Consider the following 15,285-nt stretch of genomic DNA (forward strand, 5'->3'; position numbering starts at 1 on the left):
AAAAAAAAAAAACAAATAAATATTCATTTCATATATATAGCTTCGGATCAACATTAGGGCGGGTCATATAACATATAAAGTTGGCATACACATTATATATAGATGTGCAAAACAAAACCTTTTACCAAACAAAATATCTCCCCCTAAATAACAGACAAAGACAATGTGCATTCAAAACATATATTTATATATAAATATAAATACTATATTTCTGTAACTTCTATAAAATCTGTGCGTCTGAAAGCGCTTAGATATACTCTAAATATATATAGATACATATACAATATTTAAAAAGAATCGGATCAAAAATACTTCAAAGAGAAATAAAATGATATTCAAAACTAAGTGCGTTTTACGCGTTTTAGCTACTCAAGAAAATTCATATTTGGACAGGTAATAATTATTATTTTGAAAAACAATTTTAGTGTATTCTTTTTATACTAAAAGTCAAACTCTTCCATTAGATTTACTTCTGAGGAAATTTGAATTTAAAGTTTTTGGCGATATCGATAGCCTCGCCGCAGTCGATTTGCTTGTATCGATAGATAATGTTTCATTTCACAGCACCAGTTGAGAACTGAACTAGTTTCTTTCTGATGGATAAAATTTTCTATAGTGAAACATATTGGAATATTACTGCTGCTCCTGAATTCAAGAATGTGAATTCCCAATGCCATTTGAATATAAATTTTTACATTTCATATACTTGCATTGAATTACATCACAAAATTTTTTCTATTTTGATTTTACAATAGTGGTAAATAACATATAATGGCATTTCTTTGGGCGGGCATGAAATATCGCTCGGTGTTCATAACAGTGCCGCAAATGGTAATGTTGTTGCCCATGTTATGTTAAATAACATTTCTGTTTTGGCATTCGTTCTTTTTCTTCATAAAGAAAAGAAGAAGAGAAAGAGGAAAAAAGACGAAATAATATATAATAATAGAATATTATTTATACTGTGATATATAACCAAGCATTGTTTGTGTCTGCAAACCGGTAATTGAATAACAAATCAGCAGTAATCCAGAACGACTAGCAGTAAACCAATTGCGATAACAACAGCAGCAGCAGCAGCAACAAGAAGAGGAAATTCATCCAGCAGAAGCAGCAACAGCAACCAGCAGCTCTTACAATGCCACTCTTTGGTAAATCACAGAAAACGCCAGCTGAATTGGTCAAGTCGCTGAAGGAGGCAATAAACGCATTGGAATCAGGGGACCGCAAAGTGGAGAAGGCACAAGAGGATGTTAGCAAAAATCTGGTGTCGATCAAGAACATGCTGTACGGCAGCAGCGATGCGGAACCGCCAGCGGACTATGTAGTTGCGCAGCTATCGCAGGAGCTGTATAATAGTAACTTACTCTTACTGCTAATACAGAACTTGCATCGCATCGATTTCGAGGGTAAGAAACATGTGGCGCTCATTTTCAATAATGTGCTGCGCCGTCAGATAGGTACCCGCTCGCCCACAGTGGAATACATATGCACGAAGCCAGAAATTCTATTTACATTGATGGCCGGTTATGAGGATGCACATCCGGAGATAGCCCTCAATTCGGGAACAATGCTACGAGAATGCGCCCGCTATGAGGCGCTAGCAAAGATCATGCTGCATTCGGATGAGTTTTTCAAGTTCTTTCGGTATGTGGAAGTATCAACGTTTGACATCGCCTCCGATGCCTTCTCCACGTTCAAAGAGCTGCTGACACGCCACAAGCTCTTGTGTGCCGAATTCCTAGACGCCAACTACGATAAGTTCTTCGCTCAGCATTATCAGCGATTGCTGAACTCTGAGAATTATGTGACACGACGCCAGAGTCTGAAGCTGCTCGGTGAACTGCTTCTCGATAGACATAACTTCACCGTGATGACGCGATATATATCAGAACCAGAGAACCTGAAGCTAATGATGAACATGCTGAAGGAGAGATCGCGCAACATACAATTCGAGGCGTTTCATGTCTTCAAAGTTTTTGTCGCGAATCCAAATAAACCGAAGCCGATTTTGGATATCCTGCTGCGCAATCAAACGAAACTGGTCGACTTCTTAACCAGCTTCCATACGGATCGATCGGAGGATGAGCAGTTTAACGATGAGAAGGCTTATCTGATTAAGCAGATAAGGGAGCTGAAACCGCTGCCCGAGGCTTAGTGGGCAGCTATAACGAGAAGTCGAAAGAGAACGAGAACAAGAACATTTTGGCCTTGGCTGTATGGCAGGATGACGATAGCGAAGACGAAAGCAGGAGGACAACAACAGACAACGGACGTAAACATAAATATAGCATGTGTGTGCAGGGCGTGGGTTATCCATAACAAAATGCAAATGCATAAGCAATTGCAATACACACAGAAGAGACGAAGACAACGACGATGACGATGACCGATGACCGATGACGACAGCACTTGTGAGTAACTAAACAATAATTTAGACAAAGCAAACAAAATGATAACGATAAATAACGATAAAGCAGAATACATAAGTAGTAACAGCAAGTAAAACAATATATTGTATGTAATAGCGTAAAGGAGTAAATGCAGCCGCATCATATCGCGAATTTAACTAAAAATGAAAAACAAAAAATGGAAACACTCTCACACATACATACACACACACCAAAATACACTAACTTAATTTTTTTTCCATCACTGAGAATATAATATATTCACTCCAGCTTCCGTCTAGCTCGCTTTTAAAAATTGTTCAGAGTTCGGTTTGTTGTTGTTCCAGTTCCAGTTCGAGATCCTCGTGCGCTTGTAGACGTATATAGACCCTATGTATGTACACCTCTACCTATTTACTGTTACTACTACTTTTCGTAAAAACAGTTTATTATTTTTACTTCCTCCTTTTTTGTGAAACTCTTGCTATTTAAATAGTTGTATTGAAATTGAAGCGTTTTTGAAACGTTATAACCAGGACAATGAAGATAATATATGAGTTTTGACTTACAATTTAGACATTAAACATTTCAAATGTGCGCCGAAATGAACTATTACGGTAACTTATTATTTTTAAATTTGTATGAAAGAAAACAAAATCAATTGTAATTTCACGTAAAAACTTCATTCAGAATACTGCATAATAATTATAGTTATAATTAACAAACAGCATTCAAAAAACACTCCACTCCAATGCACACACCGACACACACACTTAACATCCATACGTACATAGTAAAAAGGGAAGTAAAACAACAACATTACGAACAGCGTAATAAATATATGATTATTATAATTTATATTATTCCCAAAATTAAAGATAACAGCCAAAAAATGTATTGTGTCATTCTGATTGGAAAATGGGTAAATTAAGAGGGGGACAGACGGTCAAGGCTACTGTGTCATGTGCTAGTTAGGCCGGGCTACACTGCTAGATACTGTTACTTATCTACGTATGCTAATAGTTGTGGAAGTTATAAATATTTAAAGGCCATCTCAAATTTGGGATTGTCTATGAAAACTATCGATTTAATATGGAATTATTGAATATTTTCATCGCAAGCAAAGTTTTGTTCAGCCCTGGTGTAGATCAGCTGTCTTCAAATTTCAGCGCCTATATCAATATTTAGCCAATTGTGCTTTATACTATGCATAAGAGATTTCGCAAATTAACAAGTCGAGCAAACGCAGAAGCCTACAGCAGCAGCAGCTCCAGCGAGTCAAATGTGAATAGTAATACATCATTTGTGGCTAAGAAATATGTAAGACAGAAGCGAAAACAACCCGTCGCGATATACATTTCCGAGACAAGCAGCGATGAACTCCACAAAGATGACTTAGGAGAGGAAAATCGCAAGTGGCTGCCAAATCTTAAGAAATTTAGTACCGATCCCAATTCACTTAAACTGGTTCAACACAATAGTTACCAGCCGTTATCAGTGTCCATAACAGCCAAATCTCCATCCCAAACTAAGCCACCAAATATGTTTGATCCTTCCAACTGTTCCACTCCATCATCATCAATATGCCCAGCAGCATGTCGTGCTGCCTACAATAGTTTTCGGCAAACATTAACAGCAATAAACCGTAACGAAAAAGCTATAAATAAATCGATCTTGGATTGTACTCCAGTAGCCGAAGAGGCATCTGTAAATCTGCAAAGAAAGAAATCCATTGTGTCTTATAAATATTCTCACCAGAAGAGAGAAAATCCCATTGAGTTACAGATTTCCGACACAAGCAGCGATGAGCTCCATAAAGATAAATTAGAGGAGGAGAATCGGATGAGCCTATCAAATCTAAACAGATACAATAGTGATTCCAAGCCTCTAAGATTAATAGAACACAATAGGTATCGGCCGTTATCGGTCTCCATCACATCTAAATCTCAGTCTCAAACCATGCCAACGCATGATGTATCCAATTGCTCCACTGAAGCATCCGTAGTCTTCTCGCATAGCTTTGGTGAAACAGTAACACCATCAAAACCTAATCAAGAAACTATGAATAATTCACTCTTGGATTGCACGCCAATCATTTCCTTAGAGGCAAATTTGGGAAGGATGGTAGAGAAGGAGCAAACGTCACCAAAAATTGCCCAAAAGAAACAGCGTTGCATTAAAGGTGGATATCTATATGAATACAAGAGGGTGCTGCTGAAGGAGTGCATGGATCGCCGCAGCTTGGCTCAAAATCAGCGTCTGGGCATAAGCTCAGGACAACGCGTGCAAGTGCTGCACCTATTCGAATCCTTTGGTGTGAAAATGGCACAAGTTAAGCCAGAATATGGTGAACAGGATAAAGGAAAATTTAACGTTATAATCTCACCCATCATGGCAGCAAATATTAGTGTGGGCGCGACTCTTGGGCTTTACTTTGACTTAAAACCGGAAACAGCATTAAAACTCCCTAATAACGAGCTGGTTTACGTACATCCAAATAAATTAGTTTTATTATAAATACACACAATTAAGACTATTAAAGAATATTTTAAAAATATATTACGGCCCAATTAGGTGCTCCTAACGTCGCTTTTTTTTCTCAAGCTTCCGTATTTTGTGTAGACGGCGGGCCGCATTACCGGTGCCTTGCGCTGGCTCATCGATAAGGCGTGCCTCTTCCTCAATTGTGTCCTGTGAATCGTTGCCACTCATTAGCACCGCAGCGGATATGCAAACGAATTGAAATATGGCTCCCACAAAGAGCCCATAGCGTACTAGCACGGCAATAAAGTCTTCTTCTCCATATTTGTCCAGAGTAGCTGTAGTTACGCCAATATTGTCAGCAGTCATTTTTTGTTCGCAAAATGTAGTTTGTGTATGCGGTGTACAGGGTGATTAGTCCATAAACAGCTGTGTGACTACTGCCATAAATATAAGAAGAAGCGCACATTTCCCAAAAGCCGCTCAATTTAATAAGCTTAACAAATTTTGGTTATCTCTATATTTCCCTTTATTTTGTATAGTGGTCTCTCTTAATCCTTTAATAATATCAAAATGTTTTATATATGGAAACTATTTGCAACATCTGTTGATTTTGTTTATAGTTTTGTGTATGTGGTCCACAGGGTGATGAGTACAAAGAACAGCTGACTGACTGTCATAAATAGAAAAAGAAGCAAGAATTTTTCTGCGTTTGCGGTTGATGAATTCAATCGATTTTTGCATAATTCGTTTTTATTATTTAAGTATTTAGTAGATATCATAATTATGTTGAGTTTTCGCTTACTAACCGCACTTAGCGCCACCCGTTCGCAATCCTTTAACAGTCAAAATCTTCGATTTGTAGTCAATAAATCAAGTGAATTTACGATTGCTCGCTGCAATTTTTCGAAGGCCTTGAAGGAAGTGGAAAGTGGAAGCTCAACTAAAAAGTCACCGAATGGCACGTTTAAGTTGACGTTATTGGGTGCATGCATTGGCGCTGTCGCTGGATCTACATATACGCTGTACACACGAATATGTGACAAGAATTCGCACAAAGAGCACGAGCGAACGCCACCGAAAGTCATAGAATATTTCCCAGCGGACGTGCGCATCACAAAGCGTTTCATAAATCCCAACGACACCTCCGGCCTAGACATAGTGCTATTTCAATATCAGACATGTCCATTCTGTTGTAAAGTACGTGCGTATCTGGATTACATGGGTATCTCCTATTCTGTTGTGGAAGTCGATGCGGTTCTTCGACAGGATATCCGATGGTCAGATGTTAAGAAGGTGCCAATGGTACTGATTCGCCAGCAGGATGGCAAATATGTCCAAATGACGGATTCCAGCGCCATTATTTCCCTTGTCGCTTCCAGCCTCCACGACAAGCGCATCGACGTGGGTGAGCTTGCGCAGTTCTATCCACAGATTTCCTACTTCGATGATGATGGCAAAAAGCGTCAAGACATATTGAACAAATACTTTCTAATGTACCAGGATCGCACACCCAAAAATATGACCAGAGAAATCGAAGAGTGAGTTTTTAATTGCGTCTCCCAATTACTCTATTATAAATAGGGATCTTTTTGCAGAACCGAACGCAAGTGGCGTACCTGGGCAGATAATCATCTAGTACATCTTATATCCCCCAATTGTTACCAGACCTTTGACGAGGCACTGGAGACTTTTGAGTGGTTCGCATTGGCCGGCGAATGGGATATCCATTTTCCTAAATGGGAGCGTGATTTGATGGTTTATTGCGGAGCGACAGCAATGTGGGTAATAGCTAAGATATTGAAGCGAAGACACCAGCTCACCGATGATGTCCGCTCCCATATGTATGACGCTCTAAACAAGTGGACGGCGGATCTTAAAAAGCAAAATACTAAGTTTATGGGCGGCAAAAAACCGGGTCTTGCGGATCTTTCAGTGTTTGGCGTACTCAGCAGTATGGAAGGTTGCCAAACATTCAAGGACTGCTTACAAAATACAAACATTGGTAACAAAGCTCTTTAAAAAATATAAAAAATTCTTAATGCAAATTTATTTCATTACAGGTAAATGGTTTTACGATGTCAAGGAGCTCGTGCAGCAGAATCGTGGTAAATTGCATAGGGAGCGTATAGTTGGTGTGCCAGCATTAGCACAGTAAAAGTTATTATGTGAAACTTTTACGCCCAAAGATTAAAAATTGTTGAAATAAAAGCCATATTTTATTATCAATTCAAATAGAAAAAATATCGATATATATAGCTAGAAATGGCATTCACGCCGCGTTGGTTTATTAAAATCGATAAGTCGATTTTCCTTGCACATCTCTAAGTGAGTGAAACGCCGCTAGACAGAAACTTGCAAATCATTTCGGGTTGCTTTTCGTCTTGAAAAATTAATAAAGGCTAGAAAAAAAAAAATATGAATAGTTTTGGCATAGAACAATTCCCGGATTATAAAGTGCCCGGAGTGCAGCATGTAGATTTTTCTCCCTACGAGTCAAATGGCGGGTGAGTGCTCAAAAGACGTAATTGGTGGAGACACCAGCAACATTAAATATATTTTTAATTGTCAGCTCTATTGTTGCCATAGCCGGAGATGACTTCGTGGTTATTGCCGCAGATACACGTCTGAGCAGTGGGTATAGCATCCACTCTCGTGACCAGAGCAAACTTTTCGAAATGTCACCAAAAACAGTTTTGGGCTCCACTGGCTGCTGGTGCGATACCCTTTCTCTGACGGGTCTGGTTAAAGTTCGTATGCAAATGTATGAGCACACTCACTTGAAGACAATGACGACTGATGCAGTGGCACAAATGCTTTCCATTGTCATGTATAACCGTCGCTTCTTCCCTTACTATGTGTCTAATATCTTAGCTGGTTTGGATAAAGATGGAAAGGGCGCTGTCTATTCATATGATCCCATTGGACATTGTGAACGCGCGACCTATCGTGCTGGCGGCTCTGCTGGAGCCTTGCTGCAGCCAGTGCTAGATAACCAGATCGGTTATAAGAACCAAAACTTGTCCCTTGATCAGCTGCCGCCACTCACTAAGGAACGTGCGGTTGCAGTTGCTTCTGATACATTCATCTCGGCCGCTGAACGTGATATATATACTGGAGACTCGGTGCTGATAAATATCATTACTGCGGATGGCATTGAGAAGCGAGAGCTTCAATTGCGCAAGGATTAAAAACACTAAGGTCAAGGATAATAAAAGAACTGCATTCACATATTACGTTCGACTTAAATTTGTTGTAACTCTATAAATAAAACTAAAGTCTACAATAGCAGCCTTGTTAAATATGCTTTGCACAAAAGCGAAACATAAACATGAACATAAGCTGCGCTTAACCACCAACCATAGAAGTTCTATGGTTAGTGGCTTAACTATGTATACGGTACAGTACAGCTTTTAATTTGCAATGAATTTGGATCGCATTGTATTTTATAAGTCGATTTATAAGTTCTGACTTCAGTCAGAAAATGTAAACTTTGCAGTTGTGTATTTGTTTTTTTCGTTTTTTTTTTTTTTTCAATACATGACAACCCTGACAAGCAGCTGAAAATTCTTATTCAGTTTCCTTTGAGTGTGCGCTCGCTGAACCCAATGACCAGCAGATTGCATTTACTTATAGCTATATCAATTTGTCTGCGATTCTCACACATCCTTGCTACTAAGGCTATGCTAGCATCCATTGTGAAGCCTGGTATATTTCGACACATCATGTGTCGGAACAATGTATATCCACGCAGTAATGTAACGCGTTTCTCGGTGCCAGATAATTTGGTTTTTTGGAATGTTCCCTATGAATCGTATTGCCCGACCTGCTATACTGCGCCGCACATTAATGGGCAGACGTGGGCAGATGAGCCGCAGCCACTTGGAATCAAATGGAATCAGAATGATGGCCTGGTAAATCGAGTCTCATTCCACGGTGAATACAAGATAAAAAATGGTCTGCCACAAAATCCTATTGGCCGGACAGGATTGTGTGGGCGTGGCTTATTAGGACGCTGGGGTCCTAATCATGCGGCCGATCCAATAGTCACGCGCTGGAAACGTGATGAAAACGGTGAGGTTCTGAGTCATGAGAATAGCGGCAAGTAAGTAAAACTGAAGAATGGACGACGGAAACATTTCTAAGCTGTGCTCACACGTTTTATACAGAAATATACTCCAGATGGTAGCTATACAGCGCTCAGACAATAAAATGTGGGCAATTCCTGGTGGCATGGTTGATCCGGGAGAGAATGTGAGCGTCACACTGAAACGCGAGTTCACCGAAGAGGCGCTCAATTTCGATGATAAAGGCAACATGGTCGAGCAGTTCTTCAAGCAGAGTGGGGAACATGTCTACAGCGGCTATGTTGATGACTTTCGCAATACGGACAACTCGTGGATGGAGACAACAGCACTGAACTTCCACGACGACGACGGCAGCAAAGTTGGTCAGCTGAAACTGCAAGCCGGTGACGATGCCACAAATGTGCGCTGGACAGATATTAACGGGGACCTCAAATTACACGCCAACCATGCAGATATTGTAAGAGAGGTCATTATCAAGCGGAATGCGCATTGGTAGGCGACAAAATAATATAGCGTATTCATTTGTTTAAATATCGAATTTTGCACTTATTAATTTGCTAGTATAGGTTACATTCATTTATATATGTGAATTATTTATAGATTATTTAATTGAAAGACTTTAAGATGGATATGGTTATCTTTTGTGTATTTATTTCAGACTATTCACTATTTATACATTTACGCGTTTGCGTTTTAACAATTTGAAAAAAGCTGCATATTTCGCTAGGAAACCAATTTAACATATATAATTTTTTTCGTTGAGTGCATTCATAAAATTCCATCTTGTGCTCCTCGTGGTAGCCTAATTAGCTAAAAAATGTAAATAAGACTTCACACATCCGTGTGTGTGCTTGACGGCATATGCTGGTGGATAAATTCGCTTTTGTGCGCGTCTAAAGAGATTGAAGGAAATTGTAGGCCTCTTGACTGGAATTGGCCACGTTATTGAATTGGTCCGGATACTGCTCGCGTATTTCCAAAATTAAAGCACGCGAGCTCATTTTGATTTCACCTTCGGGTATTTGGTCCTTGTATAATACATCTATGGTGATTTTAAGGATTTGCTCAATGTATTCGACAATAGCGGGTCGTGCGTGCATGTATAGAACACGGAACGCCTTGTGCACCATATCATTCTCATCCATATCCTCGCGTAGTGGCAAATGCGAGAGTAAAACGGGCAAAACTTGCGCCAATGGAACAATATTGTGATTGGTCACGATCATACGGGAAACGGCGCCGCAAATATTATCGAGAGCCGGAGCATTTGTCTCCGAAGCAATCGCTCCAGAAAGAGCTTGTAAAATCACATGGAAGGATCTAAAAAAAAAAAAAAAAAAGAAGTATTGAAATCAATAACTAAATACATATCTTCAATTATGTAACTTACTCAAAGGACTTCTCTTCCGCGTGCAAAACAAGCTCGCCTAGGCCGAAGTAACAATTCTGACGAGCTTTTGGCTCCGGATCATTTACGCCATCTACAAAAACGGGGCACAACTCATCGAAATAGGTGGCCACACAGACACCCAGCGATTGAAAGGAGTCAGCCAATGCACCATAAACGAATGTGCGCTGTTCACTCAAATCATTTCTCTTGGCCTTGTTCTGAAAGGCAAACAGTATGTTAAATCAATCTTTACATACACAGATTTCAAAATATCTGACGAACCAGTTTGTTTAAGTAGTACTGATAGACGCGACCAAAGTACATAGAGAATATTTCAGGAGTTAAAGCTTTTCCAAAAGAAGGTAAAAGATTACCCGCGTTTTCAATAAGCAGTTCATCAAATTCGCTGTCTTCAGCTTCCTCCTCATCCCCACCACCGGATGGCTCGTTGAACTGACAAGCCATTTTATTATTTAGAACATCCTTGATGCAAGCAAATATCATGTCACCGATTTCCTGAGTGGGTACCGCAGCGCTCTTCACCTCAACGAATATATCGCTTAGCATGTCGAGTAAATGAATGACGACGCCCTGATCCTCATCCTCACGGATCATATGTGCAAATTTTGGCATAATTATTAGGCAAGCGCGCTTGACACCCTCGGCATCACCCATTTTGTAGAGTGACGAGACAAAGGCGGCGATGGCTTCAATGGCGGACTTGCGGATGTTCTCCTGTTGGTGCTCAATCACCTTGTAGACATTTTCAAAAGATGTCTGCAAATAGGGTGCAAAGGCGCTGCCTGTGTTCATAGCCAATTCTTTAAGCGCTAATATAGCTTCCTCCTTTTCAAACACATAATCGTTTTCTACCTGATATGCTTCCTCATCATCGTCATCTTCATCGTCTGTATTATCCAAATCAATGTCAATATTAGAAGCGGCCGCTTCACCATTGAACAAACGATTACCACCATTCTCATCATTTATGGGAAGCATATCTTCCGTCGATATAACCGATTCAATGAGACGATCAATAATTTTTGGGAACACGGTCGACATACTCTCTTTAACAACGATGGACAGAGCACCAATCAAATTGTAAATGGCACGTCTAAAATCTGGATCATTTGGCCCATCATCCAACATCATCAAGCAATAGGCCATTGTATCATTGGCCAGTGGAATAAAATTATCCTTGCCTACGACGCGTGTAATCGAGGCCAAAGTATCAATTGCTTCGTTGCGCAACTCTTTCATCTCTTCGGAACATTCCTTGACCAAATAATTTTTCAGTATTTCCACGATTTTTGGAAAATATGGCATCAAGTGCTCCCTGGCAGCCAAAGCTGTTGCTGAAACAGCAGACAGTCCCAGCACACGAAGATGAATCGAATTGTTGGTATCCAGAGTATCGAATAAACTGCAAGTATATAACTATTTCTAAGACATTCAGAAGTATAATAGAATATTTGTCATTTCTTACCGACTCATCAATAGCGGCAAATGTGGCACAATGTCCTCCTCTAGATTCTGGCAGTAGTTTTCCAGCGCATAAAACATACGATCCGTGTGCTTCGGTTCCGGATTGCCGCTCTGTAAAATTTTTGGAACAAAATATATTACAAAATAAGCACGATTATATAGTCTACTTGTGCTGCCATAAGTGTTGAGTGAGCATGCTTCAAAATTTGTGCTGTCCTTAACCCCTTGTTTTTTATTCCCATATACCTCATGCTCCTTCAATTAATAATCATTTAAAATTACTTTACTTAAATATATATAATATCTTTAGAGCACATTTCATATAATGAATTCAGAACAATGGCAAAGTATTTAATTGTTTAACATTTTTCTCCTTTCTTAAATTGCGGAAACCACACTCAAGAAATAAAATAAGAGCAACAACAATTTACTATACAATATTATCGCTTTCCCGAACAAACAATACCCTTGCATGTATACAAGCAAGCTTTCTCAAAAAAAAAAAAAAATAAAATAAAATACATTAACCAGACAGACGGATGAAGAATGTTATGGTTTATACTTCTATATTGCATTTATAATAACCTCCGCAAGGGTATATATGATTGCTACCGCAGAAAACAACATTAATACAATAAGAAGTGATGTGTGAAAAAATAGCTACTACAAATTTAGCAGGAAAATGGCACCCTGTATTTGGAGAGAACTGATTTGCGTTTGATTTGCAGTTGATTTATATACAGAATGGTATCTTTGCCGGGCAGGGCATTCGACTCATTGCCGCTGCTGGTTTGCTCAGCCTTTTTTGATGCAGAACAAACAAAATAAGATAATTATAATGTAAATAGACATGAAATTGTAGCGTGTAAGCAGTTTACCTTTATCTCAATCACCAGCTGCTGCAGAAAATCAAATAATACAGGTAAAATCTGAGGTGCAAATCTCGATATCTCCGGCTGCAGATGCTCCGAGAATTGACCCAAAGCAAAGAAGCTAGCAATGCGCACAATGGGCGAGTTGTCAGCAATGCCGCTCTTAACGATGTTCAGCATAACTTCCAAATACTTATTGCAAATGGCCTCCGAGCAGCCTTCAGCGATAACAGCGATGCAAAGATAGGCGGCACGGCGTCGCAGAGGATCAGGGCTTTGCAATGCCGGCTCAAGCAATTGCAACAGTGGAGGAATCAACTTTTCCGGCGACAAATTAATGGCCAACAAATCGAGCGTTTGTGTGGCTGCTGTCACCGGACTGTTGCTGCTCTCACCAGTAAACAACTCATCTGTCAAATATAACACTTATTGATATATACGTAAGTATATACATATTCCTTAAAATCTAATGGATTCTTGCTTACCATCATCGAGTTCAGTTTCACAGCACATCATCTCAAAGATGACGGCAATAATGGGTTCAAGCAACTTCTGTTTGACAATTGCCTTCTTCTTTATGCGCACCACGCGTCCAATGAATGTAACCACCTGTACGCGTATCGAGTCATCAATTTGTTTATTGTTTGCCGTCTCGAGGCAGAATTCCATTAAGTGTTTCACATTGTTATTGAGCAGCTTTGGCACATACTCGGCAATACTATCAATGACATCGAATACAATGCAGAACTCCTGCTCATCGCCCTTCTGGGCAAAGGCAAAGACGGTTTTGATGATGAGTGGCAGTATTTTGAGAACTGTCTGTTCAGCGCTTGTATGACCGCTTACAAATGGCATCAGATAACTCATGCCCATGGTTATATTAGCCACAGTGGGCGTGGATAGATTACCCTTTGCCTCAGCGGACATAAGAACAGCGGCAAACATTTGACAAATTGAGTCCATATGAGAGACAAATTGATCAGGTGCTGCATCGGTGAGCGTGGCAAATATTGAAGAGCCCAGCTCACTCTCCTTGGGATCATCCACATTGCAACGGCTATAGATGAAATTAAGCAGTTCGGCTAACCACGAGTCCTTTTTCTCCTCTTCGTGACGTACCAAGGAGCCAATAAATTGGGCTATGGCATTCTTTACAGATTTTTCCTTTTCGGCAATCAATGCTTGAAGCATGCCAGTCTTAATGCTGCAATATAAAACCATTCGAATCACGATAATCCCATAATGCTGTGTATTGTCGTTACCTTTCCTTCTGGTTAGCTGGCACCATTTGCCAGTTACGCAGTTTTTGGAGCCGCTTATTCAGCAGCACAGCTGCAAATTGTCTCACTTGCGGCTCACGCTGTGAGACAATGATCTGACACAGTGCATTTAAGGTTTCCGGATTTTCATAAGCCTTACCCAGCTCACTGGTGGCCTGGCAATAAAATTAAAATAGATTTCAAGTACATTAGAATTTATTCAAAAATTAATAGCCACACATATTTGTGTGTGAGTTTATAAATTTAGGAAAGTCGTGTTTTGAATTCTGAAAACTCTACTAAAGCTATAATGGAAATAATAATATTCACTATAAAATGCCCTATCACATTTATAATTCTGCCGCCAAGCTGAAGATTTGCTAAATCACAAAATAACTTCAGTTTTGTTCAGTTTTAAGCTACTTGTTCACTTAATATATGAACTGACCATATATATGTTTGATATGTACATACTAAACTATGATATGTACAATTAAACGTTTATTTGTATATGGCTTACTTCTTAAGCTTAAGCATAAGCACAGTATACTAAATCAATATGCCCCATTTTACTTTTCGAATAGGGTATATGAAAGCATACATATATGTTTGTGTAGGAATGTGCGTGTATCTGTTTAGTATAAAATGTGCACATGGTGTGGGCAATTATTGTGCCAATGATAAAGAAATTGGAATTTAATGTATAATATACAAACGATATCAATTACGCATATCAAATATTTCAAAAGTTAAATTGAGACATCTCATAAGTGGGAAATGGGCGCGTTTTAAAGCGTCGGTAAGCTTTTTGTCAAGTGAAAGGATTTAAAATCCACATGCCGGTCGCTTACCTGACGTATCCGTTCAGTATCTGTACATAATAATCCAGCAATGATTTCATCTAGGATAATATCCATGTTTAATGCCTTTAATGTCGTATTTTAAATCAATAGGTTTCGCACAGCGATAATCCAAAGAGCACAGCACGTCTTCTATATGCCGCCGAGGCACAAACACGAAACCACTTTGGCGATATTGCAAAAATTAAAGACCTGGTAGACCAGGGCAGTAAAGCACGCCAACACCACGTTTTAAAACTGGCAGGGATACAATAATTATAGTACAATTTCTTATGTTTGAAGATTTTCACATTTAACGAAATTTTCGAATTTGGATATTACATAAAATTTAACCAGCTTGCTTTCTTTATAAAATCATATTAAACTTTTAACGTAACATAATTTTGATATGACTTCAGAAATATCGATACGTAAAAAGAATCGCAAAGTGTGCCCAGCTTGTAACATAACAGGAGCGTCG

General features: G+C 39.4%; 7 protein-coding genes across 9 annotated transcripts; 5 read left to right on the forward strand and 2 right to left on the reverse strand.

Moving 5' to 3' along the window:
• The first annotated feature begins 883 nt into the window (after nt 1-883).
• Mo25 (calcium binding protein Mo25) lies at nt 884-2,983 on the forward strand. Its single transcript, XM_018006812.2, has one exon. The coding sequence runs from the start codon at nt 1,139-1,141 to the stop codon at nt 2,156-2,158; it is 1,020 nt and encodes a 339-aa protein (XP_017862301.1). The 5' UTR covers nt 884-1,138; the 3' UTR covers nt 2,159-2,983.
• Nucleotides 2,984-3,504: 521 nt separating this feature from the next.
• LOC149268934 (uncharacterized) lies at nt 3,505-4,947 on the forward strand. The gene has a single exon (XM_089468532.1). The coding sequence runs from the start codon at nt 3,597-3,599 to the stop codon at nt 4,905-4,907; it is 1,311 nt and encodes a 436-aa protein (XP_089324658.1). The 5' UTR covers nt 3,505-3,596; the 3' UTR covers nt 4,908-4,947.
• Nucleotides 4,879-5,419, reverse strand: LOC108613393 (protein anon-73B1). The gene has a single exon (XM_018006820.2). It carries the CDS (start codon nt 5,238-5,240, stop codon nt 4,971-4,973), a length of 270 nt encoding a protein of 89 aa, XP_017862309.1. The 5' UTR covers nt 5,241-5,419; the 3' UTR covers nt 4,879-4,970.
• A 105-nt stretch (nt 5,420-5,524) lies between these two features.
• Su(P) (prostaglandin E synthase Su(P)) lies at nt 5,525-7,100 on the forward strand. The gene is made up of 3 exons (XM_018006808.2): nt 5,525-6,412; nt 6,470-6,876; nt 6,935-7,100. Exons 1-3 carry the CDS (start codon nt 5,658-5,660, stop codon nt 7,027-7,029), a joined length of 1,257 nt encoding a protein of 418 aa, XP_017862297.1. The 5' UTR covers nt 5,525-5,657; the 3' UTR covers nt 7,030-7,100.
• A 50-nt stretch (nt 7,101-7,150) lies between these two features.
• On the forward strand, nt 7,151-8,159 carry Prosbeta6 (proteasome beta6 subunit). Its single transcript, XM_018006815.2, has 2 exons — nt 7,151-7,378; nt 7,444-8,159. The coding sequence occupies exons 1-2, from the start codon at nt 7,290-7,292 to the stop codon at nt 8,060-8,062; spliced, it is 708 nt and encodes a 235-aa protein (XP_017862304.1). The 5' UTR covers nt 7,151-7,289; the 3' UTR covers nt 8,063-8,159.
• Nucleotides 8,160-8,303: 144 nt separating this feature from the next.
• Nucleotides 8,304-9,588, forward strand: LOC108613389 (ADP-ribose pyrophosphatase). Its single transcript, XM_018006814.2, has 2 exons — nt 8,304-8,976; nt 9,041-9,588. Exons 1-2 carry the CDS (start codon nt 8,480-8,482, stop codon nt 9,453-9,455), a joined length of 912 nt encoding a protein of 303 aa, XP_017862303.1. The 5' UTR covers nt 8,304-8,479; the 3' UTR covers nt 9,456-9,588.
• On the reverse strand, nt 9,588-15,222 carry LOC108613383 (importin-4-like). Of its 3 annotated transcripts, XM_089468508.1 has the most exons (9): nt 14,817-15,222; nt 13,969-14,141; nt 13,192-13,910; nt 12,713-13,131; nt 12,524-12,634; nt 11,836-11,945; nt 10,632-11,772; nt 10,350-10,567; nt 9,588-10,279 (listed from the first exon to the last, which is right to left on the reverse strand). In XM_089468508.1, the coding sequence occupies exons 1-9, from the start codon at nt 14,880-14,882 to the stop codon at nt 9,853-9,855; spliced, it is 3,384 nt and encodes a 1,127-aa protein (XP_089324634.1). In that variant the 5' UTR covers nt 14,883-15,222; the 3' UTR covers nt 9,588-9,852. The 3 variants fall into 3 exon arrangements, with proteins under 3 accessions (XP_089324634.1, XP_017862293.1, XP_017862294.1); XM_018006804.2 differs by lacking the exon at nt 12,524-12,634 and having other exon boundaries at nt 14,817-15,220; XM_018006805.2 differs by lacking the exon at nt 12,524-12,634 and having other exon boundaries at nt 12,713-13,116; nt 14,817-15,219.
• Between the last annotated feature and the right edge of the window lie 63 nt (nt 15,223-15,285).

The sequence above is a fragment of the Drosophila arizonae genome, chromosome 4 (assembly GCF_054131065.1).
Source record: "Drosophila arizonae isolate 15081-1271.41 chromosome 4, UAZ_ARI_1.0, whole genome shotgun sequence".
Lineage (NCBI taxonomy): Eukaryota > Metazoa > Arthropoda > Insecta > Diptera > Drosophilidae > Drosophila > Drosophila arizonae.

What these genes read in the sequence shown, in the direction of transcription:
- Mo25 (XM_018006812.2), top strand. Translation starts at nt 1,139, where the DNA reads ATGCCACTCTTTGGTAAATCACAGAAAACGCCAGCTGAATTGGTCAAG.
- LOC149268934 (XM_089468532.1), top strand. Translation starts at nt 3,597, where the DNA reads ATGCATAAGAGATTTCGCAAATTAACAAGTCGAGCAAACGCAGAAGCC.
- LOC108613393 (XM_018006820.2), bottom strand. Translation starts at nt 5,240, where the DNA reads ATGACTGCTGACAATATTGGCGTAACTACAGCTACTCTGGACAAATAT.
- Prosbeta6 (XM_018006815.2), top strand. Translation starts at nt 7,290, where the DNA reads ATGAATAGTTTTGGCATAGAACAATTCCCGGATTATAAAGTGCCCGGA. An exon ending in CCCTACGAGTCAAATGGCGG is followed by an intron (nt 7,379 to 7,443) that starts GTGAGTGCTCAA and finishes TTTAATTGTCAG; the next exon opens with CTCTATTGTTGCCATAGCCG.
- LOC108613389 (XM_018006814.2), top strand. Translation starts at nt 8,480, where the DNA reads ATGACCAGCAGATTGCATTTACTTATAGCTATATCAATTTGTCTGCGA. An exon ending in AGTCATGAGAATAGCGGCAA is followed by an intron (nt 8,977 to 9,040) that starts GTAAGTAAAACT and finishes CGTTTTATACAG; the next exon opens with AAATATACTCCAGATGGTAG.
- LOC108613383 (XM_089468508.1), bottom strand. Translation starts at nt 14,882, where the DNA reads ATGGATATTATCCTAGATGAAATCATTGCTGGATTATTATGTACAGAT. An exon ending in ATACTGAACGGATACGTCAG is followed by an intron (nt 14,142 to 14,816) that starts GTAAGCGACCGG and finishes TTTTATTGCCAG; the next exon opens with GCCACCAGTGAGCTGGGTAA. An exon ending in TTGCCGCTATTGATGAGTCG is followed by an intron (nt 11,773 to 11,835) that starts GTAAGAAATGAC and finishes ATATACTTGCAG; the next exon opens with TTTATTCGATACTCTGGATA.